At 37.6% G+C, this 25,359-nt stretch overlaps 2 protein-coding genes across 7 annotated transcripts in view; one reads left to right on the top strand and one right to left on the bottom strand.

Moving 5' to 3' along the window:
* The window catches only part of MYEF2 (myelin expression factor 2), a 42,557-nt gene extending 41,417 nt beyond the window's left edge, over nucleotides 1-1,140 (bottom strand). The window contains exon 1 of one of the 2 annotated variants that reach the window (XM_020875473.2): nucleotides 826-1,140. In XM_020875473.2, coding sequence (XP_020731132.2) covers nucleotides 826-986 — 161 coding nt within the window. In that variant the 5' untranslated portion in view covers nucleotides 987-1,140. The remainder of the gene's footprint in view (nucleotides 1-825) is intronic. The other variant, XM_020875474.2, reaches the window with a different exon arrangement.
* On the top strand, nucleotides 468-23,888 carry CTXN2 (cortexin 2). Of its 5 annotated transcripts, XM_070469335.1 has the most exons (4): nucleotides 468-598; nucleotides 5,998-6,114; nucleotides 20,627-20,675; nucleotides 23,447-23,888. In XM_070469335.1, exon 4 carries the CDS (start codon nucleotides 23,504-23,506, stop codon nucleotides 23,747-23,749), a length of 246 nt encoding a protein of 81 aa, XP_070325436.1. In that variant the 5' UTR covers nucleotides 468-598; nucleotides 5,998-6,114; nucleotides 20,627-20,675; nucleotides 23,447-23,503; the 3' UTR covers nucleotides 23,750-23,888. The 5 variants fall into 5 exon arrangements, with proteins under 5 accessions (XP_070325436.1, XP_070325437.1, XP_020731148.1 ...); XM_070469336.1 differs by lacking the exon at nucleotides 20,627-20,675; XM_020875489.2 differs by lacking the exons at nucleotides 468-598; nucleotides 5,998-6,114 and adding an exon at nucleotides 17,827-18,149.
* The last annotated feature ends 1,471 nt before the right edge of the window (nucleotides 23,889-25,359 follow it).

Here is a 25,359-nt window from a genome sequence, read left to right as displayed (position 1 = left end):
AATTATTATGACTCGAACTGACTACACTCTTCATCGGCACTGATGACAGCTGCAATGTTTTAAGTACTGGGTTTCCTTCAACTAAAAAATGATCTTATTTTACTAAAATTAAGATCCTACCATCCCGCATTGAGTTTTTTTAAAAAGCCCGTGTGGCTGACAAACATGGGGAAGCGGTAAGGGAGGGGGCGGAGCAAGGCACCACGCACCGTTCTTTTTTAAAGTACCTCTCACCAATTCAAGGATAACACAATGGATTCGGTCTCACAGCACATTACTAAACTTCCTCTTGGTATACAGATCAGTTTAGAAATGAATATACACTTTAGAAAACAACAGTGAACTTACAAAGCTCAGAATAAGGCCGGGAAGATGGGGGGGGGGGGGGGGTGCGGTGCGGATATTCTTTTTACAAACGTTCTCGGTGGTTAAGAGGAAATGTCCGATGATGTCATCCCTAGTTACTCCCTAGTGATGAACACTAACTATTGGCCTTTAAAGGGGTGTACCATTTTCCTGCAAATAGTGGCGACCGCCGAGTTCTGTGTAAGGGTTCTCCAACCGAAGTCCGGGAAGAGGGGGTGACTCGCGGTCTTGGGTCAGTAGCAGGAGAGGGTAGCCCCCAGGCCCGCATTCGGGCTCCCCCGGTTCGGTGCGGGCGGGGAGGGCCCGGGAGAGGGCCGACTGCACCTGCACCAACCCGCCGCCCACGGCCCGGGGACGGTTATCCTCCGCCAAGGCTCAGCCCCGGCTTCGGCACCCCCAGCCCCCAGGTCGATCTCCCGCCCCCCACCTCGTCCCGGTCCCCTGAGGAAAAGACAATACATTTTAACGCCATTGGAGCTGCTGCTGTGCTGCGGAGGCTGCTTCTCCAGCTCGGGCGGGTGAGGTTCTCGCCGGGGCTCGCCCGGCGGCTCCGAGGGCTGCCGATGCGGGCTGTCGTCGCCAGCGGCCCTAAGCACCTCAGGCTTGTCGGCGTCAGCCATCCCGCCGCTACGGCCTCCGCCTCCGCCGCCTGCGCTGAGGGGCTCCGAGCGCGACAATGGCGGCGGCCGGCAAAGCGGTAACGGATCCCGATTTGAAAAGGCCCCGAGCGCTCAGTTGCCCGGATCTCGCGAGAACCAGTCGGGGCTGGGAGACTGGGAGATGGTGTGAGCTGGTGGAGGGGAGGGAGTGGGAGTGCGCGGGGAGGGGAGTAGAAAGATGGGCTGGTGGCATGTGTGAGCCGCCGTGGCCGTAGTCGGTCCTGCTCCTGCCCAAGGAGGGCTTGATTCGTCCTGGAGCCCGTGGTAGGGCAGTGTTCTGAGCCCCAGCCTCTTCAGTCCTGTGGCACCCACGGGGGTCTTCACTAACAAAAGTCGGCTCTGGGTGTTCGAAATCCCCAGGGCTCTGAAACCTAGACTATTCTAATCATTTCCCCTAGGGGCAATTTAAATTAGAGACGCACACACCGCTGGGCATCTTTAAAAATGTCTGCTAATCTTCAGACTCCCCTTAGAAATCCTTTGACTAATGCAAATAAATCACTTGCTACTTCAGTGCCTAGGCACCCTGTGGACATTCAATAAATAGTCATTGATGACTGGTTGCAATTCACCAGAAAGAATGGCTTTGAATTCCTTTGAGTTCTGGTTGTTCTAGGGAATAAGGCAAAAAAGAAGACTAAAGTTTTTAATTCTCCAGGCATAAATCAATGAAGAGAATCTATACTTTTCATAAGAAACCTACTAGACTAGCCAATAATGAACATTTGGGGTTTTGGTTGTGTTTATTATATGCTGATGGAAATTATATTTGAAGCAGTTACAGGCTCTCAAATTTAATTACCTATGGAGTTTTAAAATATAGTCATAGGTATTTTCCCCCCTAAGTATGAAAAAGAAACTCATTAAACTTAATCAACTTCTAACTTGGGACTACTATAATAATATTTCACATTGAAATAACCTTTTTCAGCTGAAAAGTTCAAAGACCTTACCAAAGCTTTCTTTTCATAAAGAGGCAAACATGTATGAATTACATGCTTTGCTAAATATCATGCATACATTAGTGGTAAAGCTGTAGTTAGAAACTAATATTCAAGTAATACATAATTTCCTCAATTACCCCGTTTCCTTGACATTTCAGTGTGTAGGGTTTTTTCCCTTCAACTAAAAAATACCATAAAACAGCCAATCCTATGCCAGAAGAGTTACTTCATCAAACGCACACACATAAAAATCAGAATTTTAATCATATGGGTACATTTGGTAAAATACTACTGTTTAGGGTGCCACTGACATTGTTTCAAAAACACAACACAGGCTGTTGTTACTGCATGAATTGTTTCTCCTCAGTCAGTTCTCCAAAATTTAGTATTTGGAGTAGCAGAAGTCATTGGATATTTGACACAAAAAAACTGGGTTAAAACCCCTGCTCTGCCACTGCCTGCCTGTAACTCCTTGGACAAGTCACTTAACTTTTCAATCTTTCCATAATAAATAAGGATAATAATACCTACCTAGCAAGAGTAAGATGAGGATTAAAAGAAAGCACTTTATGTAGGGCAAAGTGTTATATGAATATAAAGTAGTATTACAATTCCCTATCTCTCCAGGCTGAGCAGGGTTTTAATCAAAGAAAAGTCAGGTGATTTTCATAGAACTGAATTGTAAATACTTTCAAAACATCCATCACTCTCTGTTATTCTTTGGCTGTTATTGAATTTAAGATGAATACAAACCCGCAGTCTCTTGTATAGTATATTCTTGCAAAATCTCAAAAAATTCAATATAATATTTTTCAAAAGGCCTTTATGCTTAAAACAGAGTAGTAAGAACATGAGGAATACAAAAATAGATACAGCCTATTCCCTATTAGGGGAGAACATTTATAAAAAGCACTATTTGAGTGCTGTAATTGAGACAAATATGAAGTATAATTAAAAATTTATTTACAAAATAAGGACTCTGGCTTGTATACTGTAGTGTGCTAATTAAAATGTTTCATTAAAATACTTATCTTGATTACTGAGCTTTTTGGCATTATTTAAATGATGTACCTAAGACACATACCTCCCTTACTGTAATTTAACTCTAGTCCTGATAAATGCATAAATGGCAGAGGTTAATTTCTATAGGGAGATCCGTGAGAACTTTGTAGAAGAGCTGAATCTCAAAAGATGGAGAGAACTGGGGCAGCTTCTGAAGAGAAAATGATGAATAACTACTATTTCATCTGACTGCTCTATAAATTGATCTTTCCTCCCTCACTATTATATTGTTCTTACCTTAGCAAAATGCGAAAATAAATTTTAAAAACACATTTGCTAACATACTGTTTCTACATTCCATTTCTATATTTTCCTTCCACACTTATTTTTTTAAGTCCATATACACATACTGAAAAATCTTGAGTAATGATTTAGCTTTTATCTTCTCATAATTCCTACTACAAAATTCATCCTTTGCAATGGCACAAAATGCATTACTGATGCAACCTCACATAACTACCTGGTTTTCTCTCTTACAAATTGAAATGTATTTGTAATAGAGTGGCAGAAAGAGAGAGGGGGAGATGAAGGGAGATTTAGGAAAGAACCATTATATTACACATACCTGGAAATTTAATCCTAAAATTCCAAAATATTTTCAACTAATAATTTGTGTATCATTTAGGAATTGTATTGATAGTCACAGAGACTAGAAATAATACTGTCTTAAACAAGATAGAACTTATTATTCTTTTAAGTAAAAATAGTGTAGAGGAAGGCAACCCAGAGCAGGTACAGTTGTTCCACAATTATCATGGACTCAGGTTTCTTCTGAGAAATTGATGCCTTTAAACTGTTGTGTTGGAGAAGACTCTTGAGAGTCCTTTGGACTGCAAGGAGATCCAACCAGTCAATCCTAAATGAAATCAGTCCTGAATATTCATCGGAAGGACTGATGCTCAAGCTGAAACTCCAATACTTTGGCCACTTGATGTGAAGAACTGACTCATTGGAAAATACCTTGATTCTGAGAAAGATTGAAGGCAGGAGGAAAAGGGGATGACAGAGGATGAGATGGTTGGATAGCATCACCGACTCGATGGACATGAGTTTGAGCAAGCTCCGGGAGTTGGTGATGAACAGGGAGGCCTGGCATGCTGCAGTCCATGGGGTCGCAAAGAGTCGGACAAAACTGAGCAACTGAACTGAACAGGTTTCTTCTGTCTTGACCTTTCACCACCCTAGTGTGTGGCAAACATTTTAAAGGTCACCCTAGGGCCCAAGCTGGCTACTGGAGATCTAGGCATCTTGTCTGCATTGAAGGCAAGAAGCTGTTAAGAAAAGAGGGCTCCTATTCAGAAGTCTCACACAACACTTCCCACTGACAGGTCAAAACTTAGTCACATTATTGCAGGGAGGAAGCCAGTTCTGACTCCATGTTGGAAACTGTTTCTATGACTTGCTTTTAGTATCATAATCATACTCAATGGCTTGTCTGGAGGACCCTGCCCCCCTGCTAAACTAAAGTGCCTTTGTTCAGCTCATGGAGAGATAGTTTGTCCCTGTTCACCTGTGAATAGAAGAGATTCGGTTCAGTCAGTTCAGTTGCTCAGTCATGTCCGACTCTTTGCAGCCCACGGACCGCAGCATACCAGGCTTCCCTGTCCATCACCAGTTCCTGGAGCTTGCTCAAAGTCATGTCCATCGAGTCGGTGATGCCATCCAACCTTCTCATCCTCTGTTGTCCCCTTCTCCTCTTGCCCTCAATCTTTCCCAGCATCAGGGTCTTTTCAAATGAGTCAGTTCTTCGCATCAGATGGTCAAAGTATTGGAGTTTCAGCTTGAGCATCAGTCCTTCCAATGTATATTCAGAACTGATTTCCTATAGGATGGACTGGTTGGATCTCCTTGCAGTCCAAGGGACTCTCGAGAGTCTTCTCCAACACCACTGTTCAAAAGCATCAATTCTTTGGCACTCAGCTTTCTTTATAGTCCAACTCTCACATCCGTACATGACTACTGGAAAAACCATAGCCTTGACTAGACAGACCTTTGTTGACAAAGTAATGTCTCTGCTTTTTAACATGCTATGTAGGTTGGTCATGGTTTTTCTTCCAAGGAGCAAGTGTCTTTTAATTTCATGGCTGCAGTCACCATCTGCAGTGATTTTGGAGCCCAAGAAAATAAAGTCTCTCACTGTTTCCATTGTTTCCCCCATCTATTTGCCATGAAGTGATGGGACCAGATGCCATGATCTTAGTTTTCTGAATGTTGAGTTTTAAGCCAACTTTTTCACTGTCCTCTTTCACTTTCATCAAGAGGCTCTTTAGTTCTTCTTCGCTTTCTGCCATAAGTGTGGTGTCATCTGCATACCTGAGGGTATTGATATTTCTCCCAGCAACCTTGATTCCAGCTTGTGCTTCAAACAGTCTGACATTTTGCATGATGTTCTTTGCAGATAAGTTAAATAAGCAGGGTGACAATATACAGCCTTGATGTACACCCTTCCCCATTTGGAACCAGTCCGTTGTTCCATGTCCAGTTCTAACTGTTGCTTCTTGACCTGCATACAGATTTCTCAGGAGGCAGGTCAGGTGGTCTGGTATTCCCATCTCTTTAAGAATTTTCCACAGTCTTGTGGTCCACACAGTCAAAGGCTTTGGCATAGTCAGTAAAGCAGAAGTAGATGTTTTTCTGGAACTCTCTTGCTTTTTCGATGGTCCAATGGATGTTCGCAATTTGATCTCTGGTTAATCTGCCTTTTCTAAAACCAGTTTGAACATCTGGAAGTTCTCAGTTCATGTACTGTTTAAGCCTGGCTTGGAGAATTTTGAGCATTACTTTGCTAGTGTGTGAGATGAGTGCAACTGTGCAGTAGTTTGAGCATTCTTTGGCATTGCCTTTCTTTGGGATTGGAATGAAAACTGACCTTTTCCAGTCCCGTGGCCACTGCTGAGTTTTCCAAATTTGCTGGCATATTGAGTGCAGCACTTTCACAGCATCATCTTTTTTTTTCTTTTTTTTAGCATCATCTTTTAGGATTTGAAATAGTTCAATTGGAATTCCATCACCTCCACTACCTTTGTTCGTCGTGATGCTCCTAAGGCCCACTTGACTTCGAATTCCAAGATGTCTGGCTCTAGGTGAGTGATCACACCATCGTGATTATCTAGGTTATGAAGATCTTTTTTGTATAGTTCTTTTGTGTATTGTTACCACCTCTTCTTAATATCTTCTGCTTCTGTTAGGTCCATACCATTTCTGTCCTTTATTGTGCCCATCTGTGCATGACATGTTCCTTTGGTATCTCTAATTTTCTAGCCTTTCCCATTCTATTATTTTCCTCTATTTCTTTGCATTCATCACTGAGGAAAGTTTTCTTATCTCTCCCTGCTATTATTTGGAACTCTGCATTCAAATGGGTGAATCTTTCCTTTTCTCCTGAAGGCTGGACATTCCCTTGGAGATGCTTTGCAAAACTGAAGACTCTTTCACTTTACTTCCCCACTGCATCTCCCTCTCTATGCTGCCTTTGACTTTAGTTCCTCATTGCTTCTTTCTCTCTCATCTATAAAGCAACCTGGCATCCAGACCCCAAGAAGATGGTTATTTTGAGGCACTAGCCTGCCATCTTGTTGGTCTGCCGGCTCCCTAATTAAAGTCTCTTCCTTGCCTCAACACCTATCCTGTGGCAAGCAGAGTGAGCTTGGACTCAGTAACAACATGACACACCCATCTGTAAGGGATGTTGGCAACTGGGCTCACTGCCTATGGTTCTGCTACCAAAGAAGAGAATGGAGTGGCCACTAGCATTCTTTTTTGGCTACTGAAGGCAAAGACCAAGAATATGAAGTCAAAGAAATAGTATGTTTTTTAAGTCAGTTTACTTGGCTTTACAAAACTAAATGGCTGAATTTGAAGCCACTGTTTCCCAACTTTAGAAAACTGAAACTAAGAAAGGAATTTATAACTAAAAAATATCGCAGGTTATATTTGAAATACATATATAGTTCACTTTTTCACCATAGAATTTCATTCTGTGATGAAAAAGTAGATATTAGTTATTATCACTTGAATGAATAGATTTATTCTGACAATTAACTACTTACTCTTTTTCTGTCTTTTTCTTCTCTTCTCCTATTACTCTGCATAACTTAGGAGTCTTTTTTAGCATTTATCATTCTAAAATTACATACTTAAAAAGTTCTCTACTAGTTAAGAGAAGTTTAGAATTAAGTAAGTTATCTGAATAATCCAGGCAGGAGTTCCACTTTCACCTCAATTATTTAAATAATTCAGATAATACCAACAGTGTTGCTTGAATTCCTTTAATAATTTTTCATGTTTCCACTTTACAACGCTCGGATGATTGCCCATTAACAGATTTACTTTTGATTTTTGTAAGCAATATTGGGACAGTTTTCTCCTTTGAAGACTAAACACTCCTTTAATTCCTGGGTACTTACTTGAGTCTCACTTTTTTTTCATTGTCTTTTTTTTTTTTTTTGGAGGAAAATTGCTTTACAATGTCATGTTTGTTTCTTCCTAATTCCTTAAATCACCATGCCTTTTCCTTAATCTCATTCCAGTAACTCCATTAAAAGAAAGATCAGAAAAGCAAATTTCTAAGGGTTCTGCCCTACTTTCCTTCCTATAGGCATAGCCACTCCCTCCTCTTCAGTAAGTCCATGAATTAGGTTTCCTCTGTCCAAAGGCATGGATACCATGTGGTAAAATTTTTAACTATTCCAAATTTGGTGTCCTACCCCAAGGCAATGGCACCCCACTCCAGTACTCTTGCCTGGAAAATCCCATGGACGGAGGAGCCTGGTAGGCTGCAGTCCATGAGGTCACTAAGAGTCGGACACGACTGAGCGACTTCACTTTCACTTTTCACTTTCATGCATTGGAGAAGGAAATGGCAACCCACTCCAGTGTTCTTGCCTGGAGAATCCCAGGGACGGAGGAGCCTGGTGGGCTGCCGACTATGGGGTCGCACAGAGTCGGACACGACTGAAGTGACTTAGCAGCAGCAGCAGCAGCAGCTCAAGGAGTATTCATGAAAATAATTATTATGTAGCAAACATTGTTTTTAACTTAATTGCCCTTTTTAGCAAGGTCATTCTCAATGTTTAGTTACCACATTTAGAAGGGACAATACATTTCTTAGCGTGTTGACTAATAAAGTCTAATCCACACACTGTCCTGCATATTTGAGTGTAATCCTATAAATCAGGGGTACCAGTCCCAGAGACTCGGACAGGTAGCAGTGCTCAGCCTGGGAGGAACCCAGCCCCACAGCAGGACGTGAGTGCATGTGAGGGAACAAAGCTTCATCTGCCCCACTCCATCACTCCCCATCTCTCACATTACCTCCCGAACTACCCCCTCCCTCCCCTGTTGGTGGAAAAATTGTCCCAGGTGCCAAAAAAGTTGGGGACTGCTGCTATAAATGGTAATGATAGACTTTATAACCAACATAATCCATATTCCTCTTCTTACTTGATAATAGACATTTATTTAAGATGATTGTGAATATAGAAGTTCACATTTCCTAGCTTCACTTGCCACTGTGCGTGGCCACACGTCTATGTTCTGGCCATTAAGATATGAGCAGAAATGTTGTGACTGAGGAGGAGGTTCCTCAGAAGGGGCTGACTTAACTGAAAGAGTGTTGTCCTCTCTTGTCTCCTCTTGCTGCTGCTTGGAATGGACAAACGATGTCTGTAGCAGTGGTAACCATGATGGCCCATGAAGTGATCTTATGACTGAAAGCTAAGTACTCAAGTTGCTAGAACAGGAAAATAGAATTAGAGTCTCTGATGACAACCATGAAACCACCATGAACAACCTTCATAGTCCTACCTCAAGCTTGTTTTCAGTTGAAGGAAATTTTCTATCCTGATTAATATGCTAATATTTGGAGTCTTTCGATTAAGCACAGCTTAACTTAATCCTGATATTCAAAAGGTTTTTTCTAAAAACCGATTTGCTTCAGTAATCTACAATGTGGTCACACAAACACAGCTTTATTTTTTTCTTTTTCTTGAGGACATCCTTTACATTGGTTTTTATTTGTTCCTATGCTGTCTGCTGTAGAACAGTACAAGTTTCCTGCCTGATATCCAATCTCCCTCTTTTTTTTTTTTTTTTTTTGTACTGACAGAATCACAATTTTGTCTAGTAGCAATATGCCCAACTGAAATACTGGGAGTGGTCATAGGACACAACTCTAAGAAGTTGTAAGGATAAATACACTTGGATTGCTAGAAGAATCTTTCCTAATAAGTTCTTTGCCTCCCTGCTTTCCTGTGAGGCTAGATGGTGGTGTATCCCTCTGAAACCATGAGGTAACAGGTTTGAGGACAAGAGCCACAAGCTAAAGATGGCACATCAGAAAAAATAGGAGCCTGAAATACTGATGACCTCACAGGGCCAGTGTATAAGCCCTAGTCTGCCTATATACAGACTTCTTGCTTGGGGAGAAAAAGAACCTCCATTCTCTTTAGGCCTTGCATTGGGTTTCTATTACCACAGTTTCATGAAACTGAACAGAATAAAAAAATTCTACCCTTTTGCGACCCTTTATAACAAGGGTTATACTTTTCCTTATAGCTGCATATGAGCTTACTCTGTTAGAAACAATACTTTTTCAGTAGTATACAAATGTAATATATTTTTCATGGTGTATTACAGACTGGTAGACTGAAGTGATTTCATGTCATTATATTTCAATTCACAAACTGTTTAAACATGCTAAAAAGATATATGTCTACATGCATAACTGTAAACATATTGATGTATATAAACAGAGTTGATTAGGTACATTTCCATGATTTTACTTCTTTCTTTATTCAGTACTCAGTCAGGAAAAGAAAAAAAAGCTTTTGATCCAGCTGTAGGCATTTCACGTAGGATCTAATGTACAAAGACAGGGAGGTTTACACAATAATTAGTGCAATTGATGGAGCAAAGGTACAGGAACTATTGCTAGGGTTTGAAAAATTAAGCAGGGCAGGAATCATGGGAATCACCACTAATTATCTTTGTTTCATGTAGCAACAGGTAAGTCTCAGAACTTCCTTATGCCCTGAAGCTGCTGGTATAACATCTCATCTGCCATTTGCTGATACCTACAAGGTTACTGTTGCTGAGACTAGTGGTTTCTCTATCCCTCCCTTTAAATTTTATACCTGAGCTTCTCGTAGGTAGAATTTAGGTTAGAATTAGCAGAGTCTGAGAAATGTCTCATACAAGGGAGCTTAGAAGGGTGAGGGTAATACTGAGTATCAATAAATAATATTTGGCACAGTGTCTAAGCTATTTAGTATGTGTTCTGAGATATCCCAAAACAAAGGAGAGAATAACTATACTTATTTGTTCATTCGTCCATTCATTCATTGTGTCCATTAGAAATAGGAATCCCTGCACCTCTAAATAAGTCTAAGTGTATTTTAAAAAAAAACTTGTAATTTATGTTATACTTTTTGCTCCATTAACAAATCTCAATTGTGAGTTCCCCAAAGTTTCCTTCAGATTACTAAGGATGCATGGTAGTACTGTGAGGACAGACGTTCTGACAGTCCCAGGATAGACGTTCTGTCCAAAACCTTTCTGAAAACTCAGACCTTATTCTTCCCAAATGTTTATTGCTTTGAGCATCATCTAAAGTCTTGGGATAGTTATATAAGAACTACTGTGTATAGAGAATACTATGTAAAAAATATTTAAGTTAATTCTCAAACCATTAGCTTTATACTTTCTCCTTAAAATCTTCATAGTTTTAAGTATTGTTTTATACATAGCCACTAGCTTCAACTTATTTTATACCAACTTTTACATAGTATCATAGGCTTTTTCAGTCTTACTAAATACTCATTCAGTTTAGCTTTGCTTATGAGAGGTGTCAGTTCAGTTTGGCTACCTTGGTTTTACAAATCTGATATCAAGTATACAAGTGTTTCATGCATTTCTGAAAACAAAAACTCATGTTCTATCAAATCATTCCTAAAAATACCTGGCAACTTAAGAAAATGAAAAGACAGACTCAGACAAGGAAAAAATCTTTGCAAAACATGTATCTAGTAAAGGCCATATTTCAAAACTATACAAAGAACTCTTAAAACTCAATGATAAGAAAACAAACTACCAAATTAAAAAGTCGGAAACTCTCTGAACAGACATCTCATCAAAGAAGATATACAAATGGAAAATCAGCATAAGATATTCAACATCTTTTGTCGTAAGAGAGTTGAAAATGAAAATGGTAGTGAGATATCACTGCATAGCCATTAGACTGCTAAAATCCAAAACACTGACAATACCAAATGCTGATGAGGAATGTCAAGCAACAGGAATTCTACTTTATTGCTGGTGGAAATATAAAATGGTCCAGCTACTTTGAAATACAGTGTGTTCACTTTTTACGAAGCTAAACATGCCCTTACCATACAATCGAGAAATCACATTCTTAGTTATTTACCAACATGAGTTGAAAATGCATGTGCATACAAAAACGTGCAAGTGATGTTTAAAACACCTTTACTTTTCCAAAAAGTGGAAGCAACTAAGATGTCCTTCAATAGATGAATGGCTAAACAAACTATGGTATATCCATCCAATGGAATATTATTAAGTGATAAAAAGAAATGAGCTACCAAGCCGTGAAACATCATGAAAGAAACTTAAATGCTTACTGTTAAATAAAAAAGCCAGCCTAAAAAAGGTAACGGAGTCTGTATGACTCCATACACACATTCTGGAGACAAAGCAATAGAGGCAATGGTTTCTAGGGGTTAACCTGGTGGGTTTGGGAAAGGGGAAGAATGAGTAAATGGAGCTCAAGGAGTATATAGAGAAATGAAACTATTTTTTTTAAGATACTATAACGCTGGATACATGACATGCATTTAGTGAAACATATAGAACTGTACAACACAAAGAGTTAGCCCTGATGTAAACTATGGGCCTTAGTTAGTAATAACATGTCACTATTGGTTCACCAACTGTAGTAAATGTCCCACACTAATGCAAGATGTTAATACCAGATGAAACTGTGGAGGAAGGGCAAAAGAGACATAGAGGAACTTTCAGTACTTTCTGCTTGATTTTTATATAATCCTAAAACTAATCTACAAAATAAAGTTTATTCAGTGAAAAAATAATTGGCAAAATTTAGGGAAAAAGTGTCGTGTTGGAGAAAAATCAATGTAAAACTCATGCAACTTCACAAAAACACTACAAAACATTTACAAACCTAATGAAAATATGAGCACAGTTAAAAATACAAGCTAAAATACAAGCACTGGGAAGACCCAGAGGGATCGGGTGGAGAGGGAGGTGGGAGGGGGGACTGGGATGGGGAATACATGTAAATCCAGGGCTAATTCATATCAATGTATAACAAAAACTACTGTAATGATGTAAAGTAATTAGCCTCCAACTAATAAAAATTAAAAAAAAAAAAAAAAAATACAAGCTAAAATATACATGACAATGTATCTAGAACTTCACCAAATTTTTTTTAGTTAAGAGAAAATGATGAAAAAGTATAAGGAAAGGGTAAATTATGAAAACAAGGGCAAACGCACAAAGATTAGGAAATCACTTTGCCTGTTCAAGACAGAGCATGTGGCTGAACTGAGCAAAAAGGAAGAAGGAGGAGTGAATGGGTAGTGTGTATAGGAATGCTTTCCTTCAAGCTTATTGCATTAGCTGTGTCAATAGATTTAGCATTAAATTCCTTTACCAAGTAGTCAAAACATTAATGTTTAAGGGAAAATCTTGTATAAACCAATTGATTTTCACATTCTTTTGGTATCCCTATTTGTCAATTAATTGATGCATATTACAGAAACATAGACTGTAGCAGAGCAAACTGATTCTATTTCTCTATTTCTTTAAACCAGCAAGATAACTTGAGCCAATTAAACATTATACTGTGGTTATGGATCACACATTAATGGAGATTGTGCCCAAGGTACCTTATCATATTCGTTAAGAGTCAACAGTAAATATGGAAAAGACTTGAAGTGCAGTTTAAATGAAATGATTTAAGGCTTATGGGCAGTAAAATTGAAACCAGTTAAATGAAACTTAATTTAAAAAGTTCACTCTGAACTGACACATTTAGTGCATTTTTCTTTGCAGAAAAGTTTACCACCAAAACATACCATCTCATTTTCAATGGGACTCATTAAATAGACCAGCATCAGATCATTATCCACACTGAAGTATCATCATGCTCAATTCACTTATGATTCCACTTACTTAGATAATTTCTTCACTGTTGACAAAAATCCCACAGTTGTTTTCTAATCAAATTTAATCATCCTATTACAATACTCTCTAATCCTAGTTCAGCATATTCAGCATTGGCTACTCTCTAGAGATCAGATGGTAAGATGACCTGGAGGAAGAACTCAAAGGAAGGAAAATAGAAAATTAATAGGGCAGTTTAAAAAATAACAGGAATTTAAGACAATCAGTACTTAGCAAAACTGAGAATGAGACCACAGACCATTTATTTATAGCAGAAATTTAAAAATCACTCCTTGTATTACTTTGGAATTTATAAAAATGAACTTCCAAGAGTCCATGAATGCCACAAATTGTGAGCAAAATTATCTGCAAGTGTATGAGGGCATAGATTTTCTATTGAAATTTCAAAACCATTCTTAACCCTCCAAAAAGATTGAAACTCTTTATGTAGAAAATAAGCCATAGGAACCTAAAAATGACAATCCAAATAAGAATGTATTTTTAAAAAACAGGTGACTTTTGGACATAATTAATTATCTAATACCATCTAAAGCTAAATAAGCATTGGGTTGATGTTTAACATTTATAACTAAAAGGTAATTTACATTTGTCTTCAATACATTTTTTAAAGTTTTGCATTTGAAAGTTGTAGTATCCAATATTTGAATAAATGGCAACATTAAAAAAAAAAAAGCAGAGCTACTTTCAAATATTCTAACTCAGAAAGAATAAACAAACTCAAGCCAGACAAGATATAGATTTCCATGAAAAGCTGAAGGTAACATGTTGACCTAATAAGGTCAAGAGAGAGTCCCACTATAGAAAACTTGAGAGCAAGAAGTCAGCTGGAACCAGGGTGACAAGCATTCATAGCAACAAAATTCTCCTCTGAAAAGAATCCTGAACTGGCTTGTTAGAGAAAATTTTTGCTTTCAGTTCCTTAGTCACACCTTCATTCTCAAATATATTCATTAGAGTGGGGATGTCATGTTCTTTACATTTCTATAGTTACCACGTCTTCTGACAAGATAGATAATTAATAAATCTGCTCTCTGACATAAGAAAAAGTCCTAGTCATACAAAGGACACCATTTAGTGAATAGAAGAAGAAATGGGGAAACAATATGTTTTGAAATAAAGCTGATCTATAGTTAAAGAGAAATTTTCTCCTACTAACTTAACAAGCATAATAAATTAGATTTTTCTCTTCATAGCTAACTAGATAATCATTTTTCTATATTTTAGTATCTTTAGTATACTCAACATTTTTTGCCAAAAAGTAGAGAAATAAATTTACTTATTTACTTTTTAGTTTATTTATTCCATTTCTGATTCCATAAGAACATTTGGATGCAGACACACATTAAAACAGATAATTGAAGGAAAATAATACATCATCTGAGCAAAGAAAAGTGCAGTAGTCAATAAAGAAAGAACATAAATATAAAAGCCTTAAGGTCTTATACAGTTACTCATTTTTAGCTGTTAATTTGACCCTGACATCCTTGGTAACTAAAAAAAAAGGCACATGTGATCAGCTACATGATATACATTGTATATAAGAAGAGGACACACCACTTACCTTGAGATGATTTAAGAGGAGGGGTATGAGAGATCAGTTCATGAAACTGGTCTTGAAAGAAATGCTTTCAGAGGTATGTCGTATAAGAAATAGTGCAGAATGTGTTTGGCAAATCTTTAGTAACAACCTCATAGCAAGCATAGAGTGGATTGTATAGGCTGAAGATTGCTTTATGTGGAGTACCTGTATATAAACTGAACGTGTAAAGTCAAAGCATAGTAAAGGCAATTCTTTTGGAAGGAGATCTAAACAATTTCATCCACATATTTACCTTTCTAATAATTTGGATTGCTCTGAAAATAAATCAGAGACAATCCAGAAGTACAGTTAACCATGTGTGTTTTAGAAAAGCATTCATTTATTTCCTGTCTTTCAACAATTTTTAAATAAAAATTGGGCAACAAACATTGGCAAAGACCTGAAATACAGCTATTCTGGATTGTATATTTTGCTATTCATCACTTCTTTGGTAATGGAGAATAAAACATAAATTATTAACTTCTGTACTTCCATAGAACTTCATAGAACCTGCTATGTTGTTTTGCAAAATATCTCATTTGTATCCCAGCACTTGGCAAAGGATGTGGAACATAATTGATACTTAATCTTTTTATGCTTTCCAGAATGAGCCATTTTGCAGACTTTTCAAAATATCACCACTGTTCACACAGCTTGAAAAAGGTCAAGGTCATGTACCAATTAATAGCAAGGAACCTAATTTATAGTCAAAACTTTCCTTTGGCATCAATTCAAAAGCATTAACTGAAAGCACTGCACAACTGATGTAGGTATGGATTTTTAAAAAAAAACAGAAAATCATTCAGAGGAACCTTCAAAATCCAAGCATAAGTATATTATATCAATGATATGACAGATCAGATTTCACTCAAATGGTCTATGAAACAATGGCTCTCTTCTACTTTCTAAAATGAGTGAAAATTAGATCTGTAATGTCCAGATTTTACAAATCAGTATCATGAGCGTTCACTAGGAAACCAGATTTAAAGTCATAAAATGTCAAGTTGAAGTCGCCAATCATGGTAGCAAATTTTTGCAGTGAGGCCCAAACATCAGTAGTAGAATCATATAACTTGCTTCTGTTTTCTTAAGCTTGACTTGCAAAGAGAGTGGGTGATTGTAGATCATAGTATGGAAATAGAGAATTGAGTAAACTATAGAATGTGTCTACACAATGTCAAAATCAATCAAATGATAAATTCATAAAATTTGTTAATATTGTGTAAACAAAATGGTTAATCTCTGAACTTTTTTGAATAGAATATTATTGCAATAATCTAGAAACATACATAGCAAAACTGTGGAAAGAAAATGACCTCCTTTTCCATACTCTATGAATGACTGCATGGCCAGAATATACTATCTCTAGAACCTTGTTACTAGAAGTGTAGTCCTGAGACTAGCAACCGATGGCATCACCTGAGATGTTGGTAGAAATTTAAAATCTGAGACCCAATCTCACACTTACTGAATGAGAATCTGCATTTTAACAAGATCCCTGGAGGATTCATATGCACATTAAATTTCAAGAAGCACTGCTATACCATATAATAAAAAAAAATGATGTGGCCTTTAGAAAGTTTTAAAAAACGAGTCAGTAAAACCATGGCAATGACATGTTCCTGGAAGTAGATACTTCTTCCACTCTCCTCCTTGGTGGGCCTGTGTTATAAGCATTGAATAGTTTCAAATGAAAGAGACTTAAATTTTTTAGTGTAGTTTTGTATGAACTCACAGTTATACATTAAACTTTTCTGTTAAGACCATGGAATTTTCTAGTTTAGTAAATAGTCTAAATGAACATGAAATTTGTCTTCACTTTATTTTTAATTAGAACACACTTGTTTTCAGCTTTTTTTTTTACATGAATAATGACCCAATTCTGCACCACACTTTTCCCAGTCACTGAATAGTTTATAGTTCATTAGGTCAATAATTTAGTTTTTAAGGAATCTACAAATGTTTGCAACTTGTAGGTTCTGAATATAGCGTGTTGTTGTGTTAGGCACTCAGTCACGTCCGAGTCTTTGTGCCCCATGGACCATAGCCCACCAGGCTCCTCTGTCCATGAAATTCTCCAGGCAAGAATACTGGAGTGGGTTACCATGCCCTTATCCAGCTGGGGATATTCCCAGCTCAGCCATCAGCGAAGCCCCTGAATATATTATCCAAAGATAAATAGAATTGGGGCCTTATAACTGAGCTTGGAGAATGGGAAGAGCCCTAAATAAGGATGAAGGGAGAGGGGTTTTGTCTGTTGCCTCGTTTGTTTTGCTTTCAATGATGTTTAGGTTTGATTTATATACATTCAATGCTCCTTACAAAATGAGCCTCTCTGCTTTATGTGGGCTTTATCTAAGGGTTCCTCGCTTTATGTCTTCTATTAGTAGCTTGTACTACGCAATGTTCTTGCCTGGAGAATCCTGGGGACGGAGGAGCCCGGTGGGCTGCCGTCTATGGGGTCGCACAGAGTCGGAAACGACTGAAGTGACTTAGCAGCAGCAACGCAGTGTTTCAGCACTACGGACAGCGCCTAGGCACCTACTCCTAAGAAAACAGGATTCTGTTGGGTTTGCTTAGGAAAGACGAAGGGTAGGGAAAAATAACTCCAGATGACATATGCAGTCCCCAGTTAAACCCATACACCCTTCACTCACGTCTTTCCTTTATAGGATGAGAAGACGTAAGAATGTAGGGCCTACTCCTCGACTGAGGCTGAGGTCACCGGGCAGAGTAAAATGCCCGCAGCACAGCTACTAATGCAGAGAGGAGAGGAAAACAAGGATTTTTAATAATAAATCAAGGAAAACCCCCACTGTCTTAGAAAGCCTTACTGGTGATGAAGGATTGCTAACCTGCAAAGTGTGCTATGAGTGAGAATGAGCCCCTGTCTTTTTTGTTTTTTAAGAGCTGAGGACTAGACAGAGCCTGTTGCTGCAGTAGCCGATTTCCTTCCCCCCTCACTTCCCACCTCTTCTCTCTCTCACGTACACAAACGGTCAGACGCCCTCACAAACGCACACGCGCGCGCGCAAATATTTACACACTGCCACATCAAAGAAATCCGTGCATTCTTTTCCTGCAAATTTACTCGCGCGCGCACACGTACTTCGCGGGCGCCCACGTCTTCTGACCATCACAGACAGATATATTTACACACGTAGGCCAGGAAAGCGCTAACCGCGGTACTGTGACTCCACGGAGGTTCCCAGGATACGACTTTTACATTGTTATTGAACCGATCAGCGAACACAGACAAACGTGCCAACCCTTAGATCTACTGGCTGGATTTCATCTCCATGGCAACAAGCATGGAAGGTGAGACATCTCTGCCTGCGAAGTAACTTTCTCCCCCTACCCTCCGCATTAACTGACAGGATTCCAATGCAGGTCCTTTTCTTGGATTTCTGAAGCTAGAGAGCAGGAGAGGAGGTGGGGAGAGGGGAGGGAGGAAGGAGTCTGCAGGTCTGCCGAGTTCAAATTCTAAAGGAGAAAGTGCCCTTTGTTTCTGTTGCTGCAGCTGACAAAAAGGAAAAAAAAAAAAGTGGATGTGTCGTGTGTGTCCAGTCAGCTTGCTGATGATTCTTCCATAATGTTTTGTAGGTGGTTTCTGTTTCTTCAATTTAATATGTCCAAAGAGAACTGGAGGCAAACACGGCAGAATGGTATTGACAGTGTAGGTTTCTCTAGTGAGAGAATTTTGAGAATTTTTGGACCAGGTTTCCAGTGCTTTGGGGAGAAAAGAAAAAAGGAATGGCAGAGTCCTTGAGAAGCCGTTCAAAGATTCTCTTAAAAGGGAAATTCTCTTAAGGTTGAAATCTGAAAGGTTGGGGGGGCGATGATTCAAGGTTTTGGGTCCCTGGGAAGGCCTGAAATGAATGCACTTCATCATGAAGACATCTGGGTTTATAATTTAAGGTTTTTCTTTGACTCCAACATATTCCATTCCAAATTATCAACCAACTCTTTGCAGATGTGGCCTCAGTAAGACTTCTTTTCTCTCTTTTAATGGGATTAATAATCTTGTTATTTGAAGGGGTGTATATATATGTGTATATGGGAGAATTCATTTTTTTTTAAGCATGGGTTTTCCTGTATGTCTCATTTCATTAAATTATGAATGTTCATATCATTAGCATTAGAGATGATTATATCTAATGACCAGTATCAAAATACTTTTTACCTGGAACACTATATTCCACTATAATAGTTATTATTTTAGATTTATTGTTTGGAATATCATTAATAGATGAGTAAACAGGAGGGGAAAAAACCTGTTGATTAAAATAAGATATAGGAGATTCTTTTATTAATGGGCATATGCTTTTCAATTTTGGTTTCTGCAGTTGCACGTTGTTGGGTGATTAAATGACTATAAAATTGAATTAAAAGTGAATTTTTGTATCTCCAGTCAGTAAACTTATTTCACAGAAGAAAAAAATCACACATAACATTCATGAATCAAGTGTAAAAATACTGTTATCTTTCCTTGACTACTCACAATAGTATTATTTGCATGGCTGGTCATAGAAAGACATGTTAGCTTGTTTGCTTGTTACCTGCAACAAAACAATTCAGTGAGATTTGGGCCTACTGATAACTACAGGTATACCCTTGGCCCAATCCCATGACTCATCAGAACTTAGAAATCCCAGTTCCTGGCAATTGCCATGAAAGGAATGATGTGCTTTCAGCTAACTTTCTCATTTCTAAAATACCTCAACATTTATTCTAGTCACTATGGCTTGAGGCAATATTTTATCATTTGCAGAAATATTATAGAAATATACTGAAATATGCTAATCATAACACACATAGACTCTGATATTTAAACTGTACAATGTTGATAATTTTACCCATTTTTTGGTGACACAGTATATCTAAAATGTTTTACCACATAACTTTACATTCTGCTCTTTTTATAAAAATTCATTTCTTTATTCTCAAATTTTTTTTCTCATAAATGTTTGTTATTTACAGCTTCATATCTTCATGATCTAAACTTCTCCCATATTTCTTTCATTTTCTATTTCCTTATAAACAGAATATTAAGATGATGTTTTCCCTTTGAGGTAGACATTAACATGTCTGTTTTACAGAACCTGCTAATTTTTTTTTGCTTCAGTTCCAGGGATTAAAGAAAGTGAAAGAAATGTATTTTTTATCCACAGTTGAGTGATTTTGGATACCTTATTAATTACAAACAAATCAGCGCTATATCTGAAGACTTCTATTGATTTTTAATAATATTTGATTACTTTTAGATCATATTATACTCTATAATTGACTGAAAGGTGCAAAGCTCAGCATACTTAGTAGTATATTCTCAAAAACATTAGATTTGGTGTTGAAATAAGACAAGTTAGGCAAATACTTGAAAAATTTAGGCAGGAAAATACTGATATTTTAGCTATTACATACACGGCTTAAATTCCCAAGAGTATCTATTTTCTGAACATGCTGTTAGGCAATTGCTTACCTTTTAACTTATTTGTTTGTGTGAACACATTGCCTGCAGCAATGGTCAGACTTTTTTTTTCAGTATTTGAATACTGCCCTTTGAGGTGCTCTCCTTAGCTTGTATTTTGTTTTTATCTTTGGTGTAAGGTAGAATTTTAAGATGAATGCAGAGGTCCAAGTTCTTCCTTTTCAGATATTAATAGAACATCTGCTCACATGAACTTCCCAGTCAAGTGTCCCCAATCTCAGTTTCATGTATCTCTCTCCCTCTTACTTAAATATGAGACTTTAAAAGGGTATTTATTAAATTTTTTTCTATTAAATTTTATGTTCAGGTTTCCATCCAGAATTCCAGTCATCAGAATTGCCTTGAATATTGATTCTGTAAGTTAACTTATAGTTTTTGGCCCAGCTTTGTGTCAAATTTAATAATCATCACTTCAATGTCTTCAAGCTACTGTTCAAAAAACACTGAAGAGGATGTAGATAGAGTTAGACCTTTGTGATACTATATTAGAGAGCGGTCTCTATGATTACAGAACACAATTTTTATTAGGATACTTCAGTGAACTATAAATCTACATAAAAATAATATTATCCAGGCATATCTCACCAGCTTCCCCAAAAAAGATATCACGGGAAAGTATTAACTCTATTGCCATGCTATTTGTACGAACTAAATCATGTCGATGCTATTTCCCTAATAATCCATGTGAGTAGCAAACTTTCAAATAAGGAAGTCAATTTGGCATCTTAATGATTTTTAAAAACACATAAATAAATCTAGTTAACATCTTAACTATACTCAGTTTAGGCTGTTTCTGCATGGTGGCCAGATGAACTAGCTGAAAAATGTACAGATCATTAAAATTGCTCAGATGTTTTAACTTTTGTGAGACCAAGTGTTTCAGGTTAGGTTTCTCAGAAACCAGACTCTGAAACAGAGATTAATGTGCAAAATGCTTACTAAGTAGTGCCCTTGGGCTCAATACCTGTGGAAAAGGGGGGAGTTAAGCAGGAATGGGCAGGATCTGAGCTATAATTAAACAACAACAGCCTCAGCTTATCCCTTAATGAAATCTAGAGCTAGAATGGTTCTTCAGAATCGTGACCCTTTAAGCCAAGACGGCCAGGCCCTTATATTCTCACATTAATCAATTATTATTAGTTGTCTGCTGTTGGAAGTGAAGTGACCTTGGGTGAGGCAGCTGTCTGCTATCAAGGAGAGGAACTACCAGCTGAGGATTACCTGCTGGTAGCACTCCCTGGTGCTGGGCAACAAGCCCTTGTTGAAGGAAGTCCATTTACTAAGCCCAGCAGCAAACCACGTGTATTGCCTCTTCTTACCCAGTGTCCCAGGAGATAGTCAAATGGTATAATCTAGCAAGGTCAGGACTCTAGTGAAAAAAGAATTCAATTAGTTACTTGACTGATTCAGCCAAATGATTGATCCAGCATCTCCATGTAGAAACAGACTTCTTTTCAGTTTGTCCACCCATTAAATAAATGAACCAGAGGATGTATGAATCTCAACAAATGACCTTTAATTGACAAAGCAATAAAATGAAAAATTTGGTCAGAAAAAAAGTTCTAGTTAATACCAAGGTCATATTCAGTTCAGTCTCCCCTACCTTTTATAAGATAAATAGTATAAAAAGAGTTCAATCTTCAGAGAAGACCATTTAAGTGATCTGAAATCTTCTTAAAATATATTCAGTATACTATACTTATTAAGGCAGAAAAATAATTTGGTAGAAAGAAGTTCCATAAATATGGTTGAAACATATTTTTCCTTCTGTTGAACAGAAAAGCCTAATAACCAGGATATCCCAGAATCTATTGACTATTTCTGACACTTAAGATTTGAAGACAGAGCTATTTTGTAATGCAAACCATTATAAAATAAATACTGTTTGATATTAATTATTGCATAAGTGGGTGAACAAGTTTGAAAGCTGTAAGTCTTGTTCTTAATAATTACTCATTTTTTTCCACTCCCTACCTCCCATTTCTTGTTCTGCCTCAGTTGTTTTCTGAAAATTCAATCCAAAAAACCCTGAAGGGTCAGTCATTTAAATAAACACAATTTTGAAAATTATCAAAAGAAGCAACAAAAAAGAGAAAAACCTAGCAGCCTATCATTTTCAGTTATTGGATGACAAGCTTTTGGTTAAAATCCTCTCAAGAAGGGCAGCTATGGGTTAGTAACCATTTGATTTAATTAACTAATCTTAATTGATTAATTTAATTAACTTTAAGACAGCAAATGGAAAGGTCTATTTTGCTTCAATTCATCACACAAATTCTGAACACTTTGCTGTAGCTGTAGTTTTAGAATCTCAATATAGTAGGAGCTTAGAGAGAATGGGAATCGGGTTGGCAAGGAGTCTGGGGAGCTTCACTTGCAGCTGAATTTCATAGAAAGCATGCTGTTTAACCTGGATTTTATGTCTAATTAGGGTGTGAGAGCTAATGGAGGAGTTGGGGAGATGATTAATCATCCATGGCTACTGAGGCTTTGTAACTTGCAAGCCATTATGTTGGGTATTGCTCTGCTCTTTTTAACATAATTTTAAAAACACAATTTCTCTCTTTAAAAAATTAGCATTTACTGTATGAAGTGGTAGTGGGAAAGAAACTATAAGAATATAAGTCTAAAAGCTAAGGGGGTAAAAAAGAATGAAGATATTATACCTATTTAAAAGGATCATAATCTATCAGAAAAAATGGCATTGGAGATAGACCTTAAAGCATGGACTTTAGACAGTTGATCAGCTTATACCTATAATATTTTATGGCTTTATTGATACACACAAAAATGAAATGAAAAGTAGATGACAACTTGGGTCAAAGAAGTATGACAACCATCTCGCAGTGAATCAAAAGCTTTCAGAATTAATAATTTGACTATTCCCCTTTATACTTGATTTTATATTTAGTGTATACAGGCATAGTTTTATGTGTCCATGAAGGCAATTACTACAATAAAAGTAGCATCTCCAATGCTAATTTGATCCTGATCCATATCTGATGATATTTTCAAATATCTTTTGTGAGTTAATTCAATAGAGTTTGAAAAATACCATATTTTTATTTTGAAAATTACCTAATGCTTTATATGGGTAAAACTAAAGTGAGTGCAATTTTGTGTCTAGGCCAAGAGGTGACTTCAGCAGGAATTCGGAAGACCCCAAGTGATGTGACAGTGAGTTATGAGCAGCATCTACTGCGGCCACACTTCAGCTAAGATGAGTGTCAATGAAGTGCCAGCTTTCTCGTTGACTCTGGAGCAGAAAACTGGCTTCGCTTTTGTTGGGATTTTGTGTATCTTCTTGGGACTTCTTATTATCAGGTGCTTCAAAATCCTGTTAGACCCATATAGTAGCATGCCTTCCTCTACATGGGAAGATGAAGTAGAAGAGTTTGATAAGGGGACATTTGAATATGCACTTGCCTGAATGTTCCAGCTTTACAGTTTTTAGGGTTATACTGCTGGAACACTTGATGGACACAATTGTAATTTCCTTCAGTGTGCTGGAAGAAGCTAATATCATTCACTAAACTCAATAAATGTGTGTGGTTAATTTCTCCATGTAAGTGATAAACCACTGTTGGGATTTTTCACTGTCCTCTGTCCTCACGCTGAGTTTTCTAATGAATAAGTAAGTAAGTAAGTGAAGTTGCTCAGTTGTCTCTGACTCTTTGTGATACCATGGACTATCGCCTACCAGGCTCCTCCATCCATGGAATTTTCCAGGCAAGGGTACTGGAGTGGATTGCCATTTCCTTCTCCAGGGGATCTTCCCAACCCAGGGATTGAACCCAGGTCTCCCACATTGCAGGCAGACGCTTTACTGTCTGAGCCACCAGACATCTGAGCCCTGCATCTGATCCTATGCAGCACCCAAACACCCTCTCCATACTCACTGTGGCTCCCTTGCTTTAGAGAATTAGGTGTCAAAGATAAGGGCCCTTCACTCCAAAGAATAAGCAGAATATGTATTTCCTAATAATAGCCATAGGTCAACAATGGTCATACAACCTTACAAGTAACCACAGGCTCTACAAATATACCTGGAAACCCAGGGAACTGAGATGAATGAAGACTTAAGATGTCATGAAAAGTTTTTCAGTTTAGGAGCCTGAACTCTGAGATTTGAATTCTAATATTTGTCTAGCCAAGAATAAGCATTATGACCTAAAAAGTTATCTAATGGGAACTTAAGTCCCACAGCTGTAAAACAAGGATAAAGAAAACTATCCTACATGTTTTGCAGGAATGCTGGGAGGACCAAATGACTTATAATGAGTGGGAAAGTAATTTGAAACCAGAAAACACTGTTTAAATATACCTTGCTATCATTATTTATTATCCTTGTTGGTAATTGTTTAAGAGATTATCAAACCTTAAGAAGCAATGGTTAGGTGTTAAGTTATTCAACCTCCCCAGTATTCATTCTCTTTGTTTGATAAATTAAGAAAATAAAATTACATAATTCTAAATTATTTCCAACTACAAAATTCTGACTATCTATTATAAATGAATGGAGGAATGCACCAGGAGATAAATAATGCAAAAATATTTGTGTCACTTGAGAACACAGACTTGCCAAACATACCAAAAAAAAAAAAGATTAATATGTACTGAAAGTAATGACTAAATTAAGTGCTTTCAATTTATTATGCAACTTGATACTCTCATTAGTCCTTTGAGTTTGGTACTACTATTTCCATTTTATTATTTCAATTTTACAGATGAGGAGCTGAAGCTGAGAGAGATTAAGTAACTTTCAAAGGTCACCAAGCAATGGAGTGATTGTATTAGAAATTAAACTGTCCTCGGAGTCATAGTCATTGTTTATAAATATCATGCTGTACATACACTGTCCACAACACTTCTTGCATATTTTATAATATGATTATTGCCCAGGTCTATGGCGCTCCAAAATCAGCTTTTTCACTGAGAATCCCTGACACTTTTCATCTCCTAGTAGATTTAGAATACATTTGTGTTGGCTATAGATTTTCTGAACTAAACTCACACCTTAAGAGACTCTTTGAACCCCAG

The sequence above is a fragment of the Odocoileus virginianus genome, chromosome 6, assembly GCF_023699985.2.
Source record: "Odocoileus virginianus isolate 20LAN1187 ecotype Illinois chromosome 6, Ovbor_1.2, whole genome shotgun sequence".
Classification (NCBI taxonomy): domain Eukaryota; kingdom Metazoa; phylum Chordata; class Mammalia; order Artiodactyla; family Cervidae; genus Odocoileus; species Odocoileus virginianus.
Note: the sequence above shows the minus strand (reverse complement) of the source record. Positions and strands in the feature narration are given on the sequence as shown.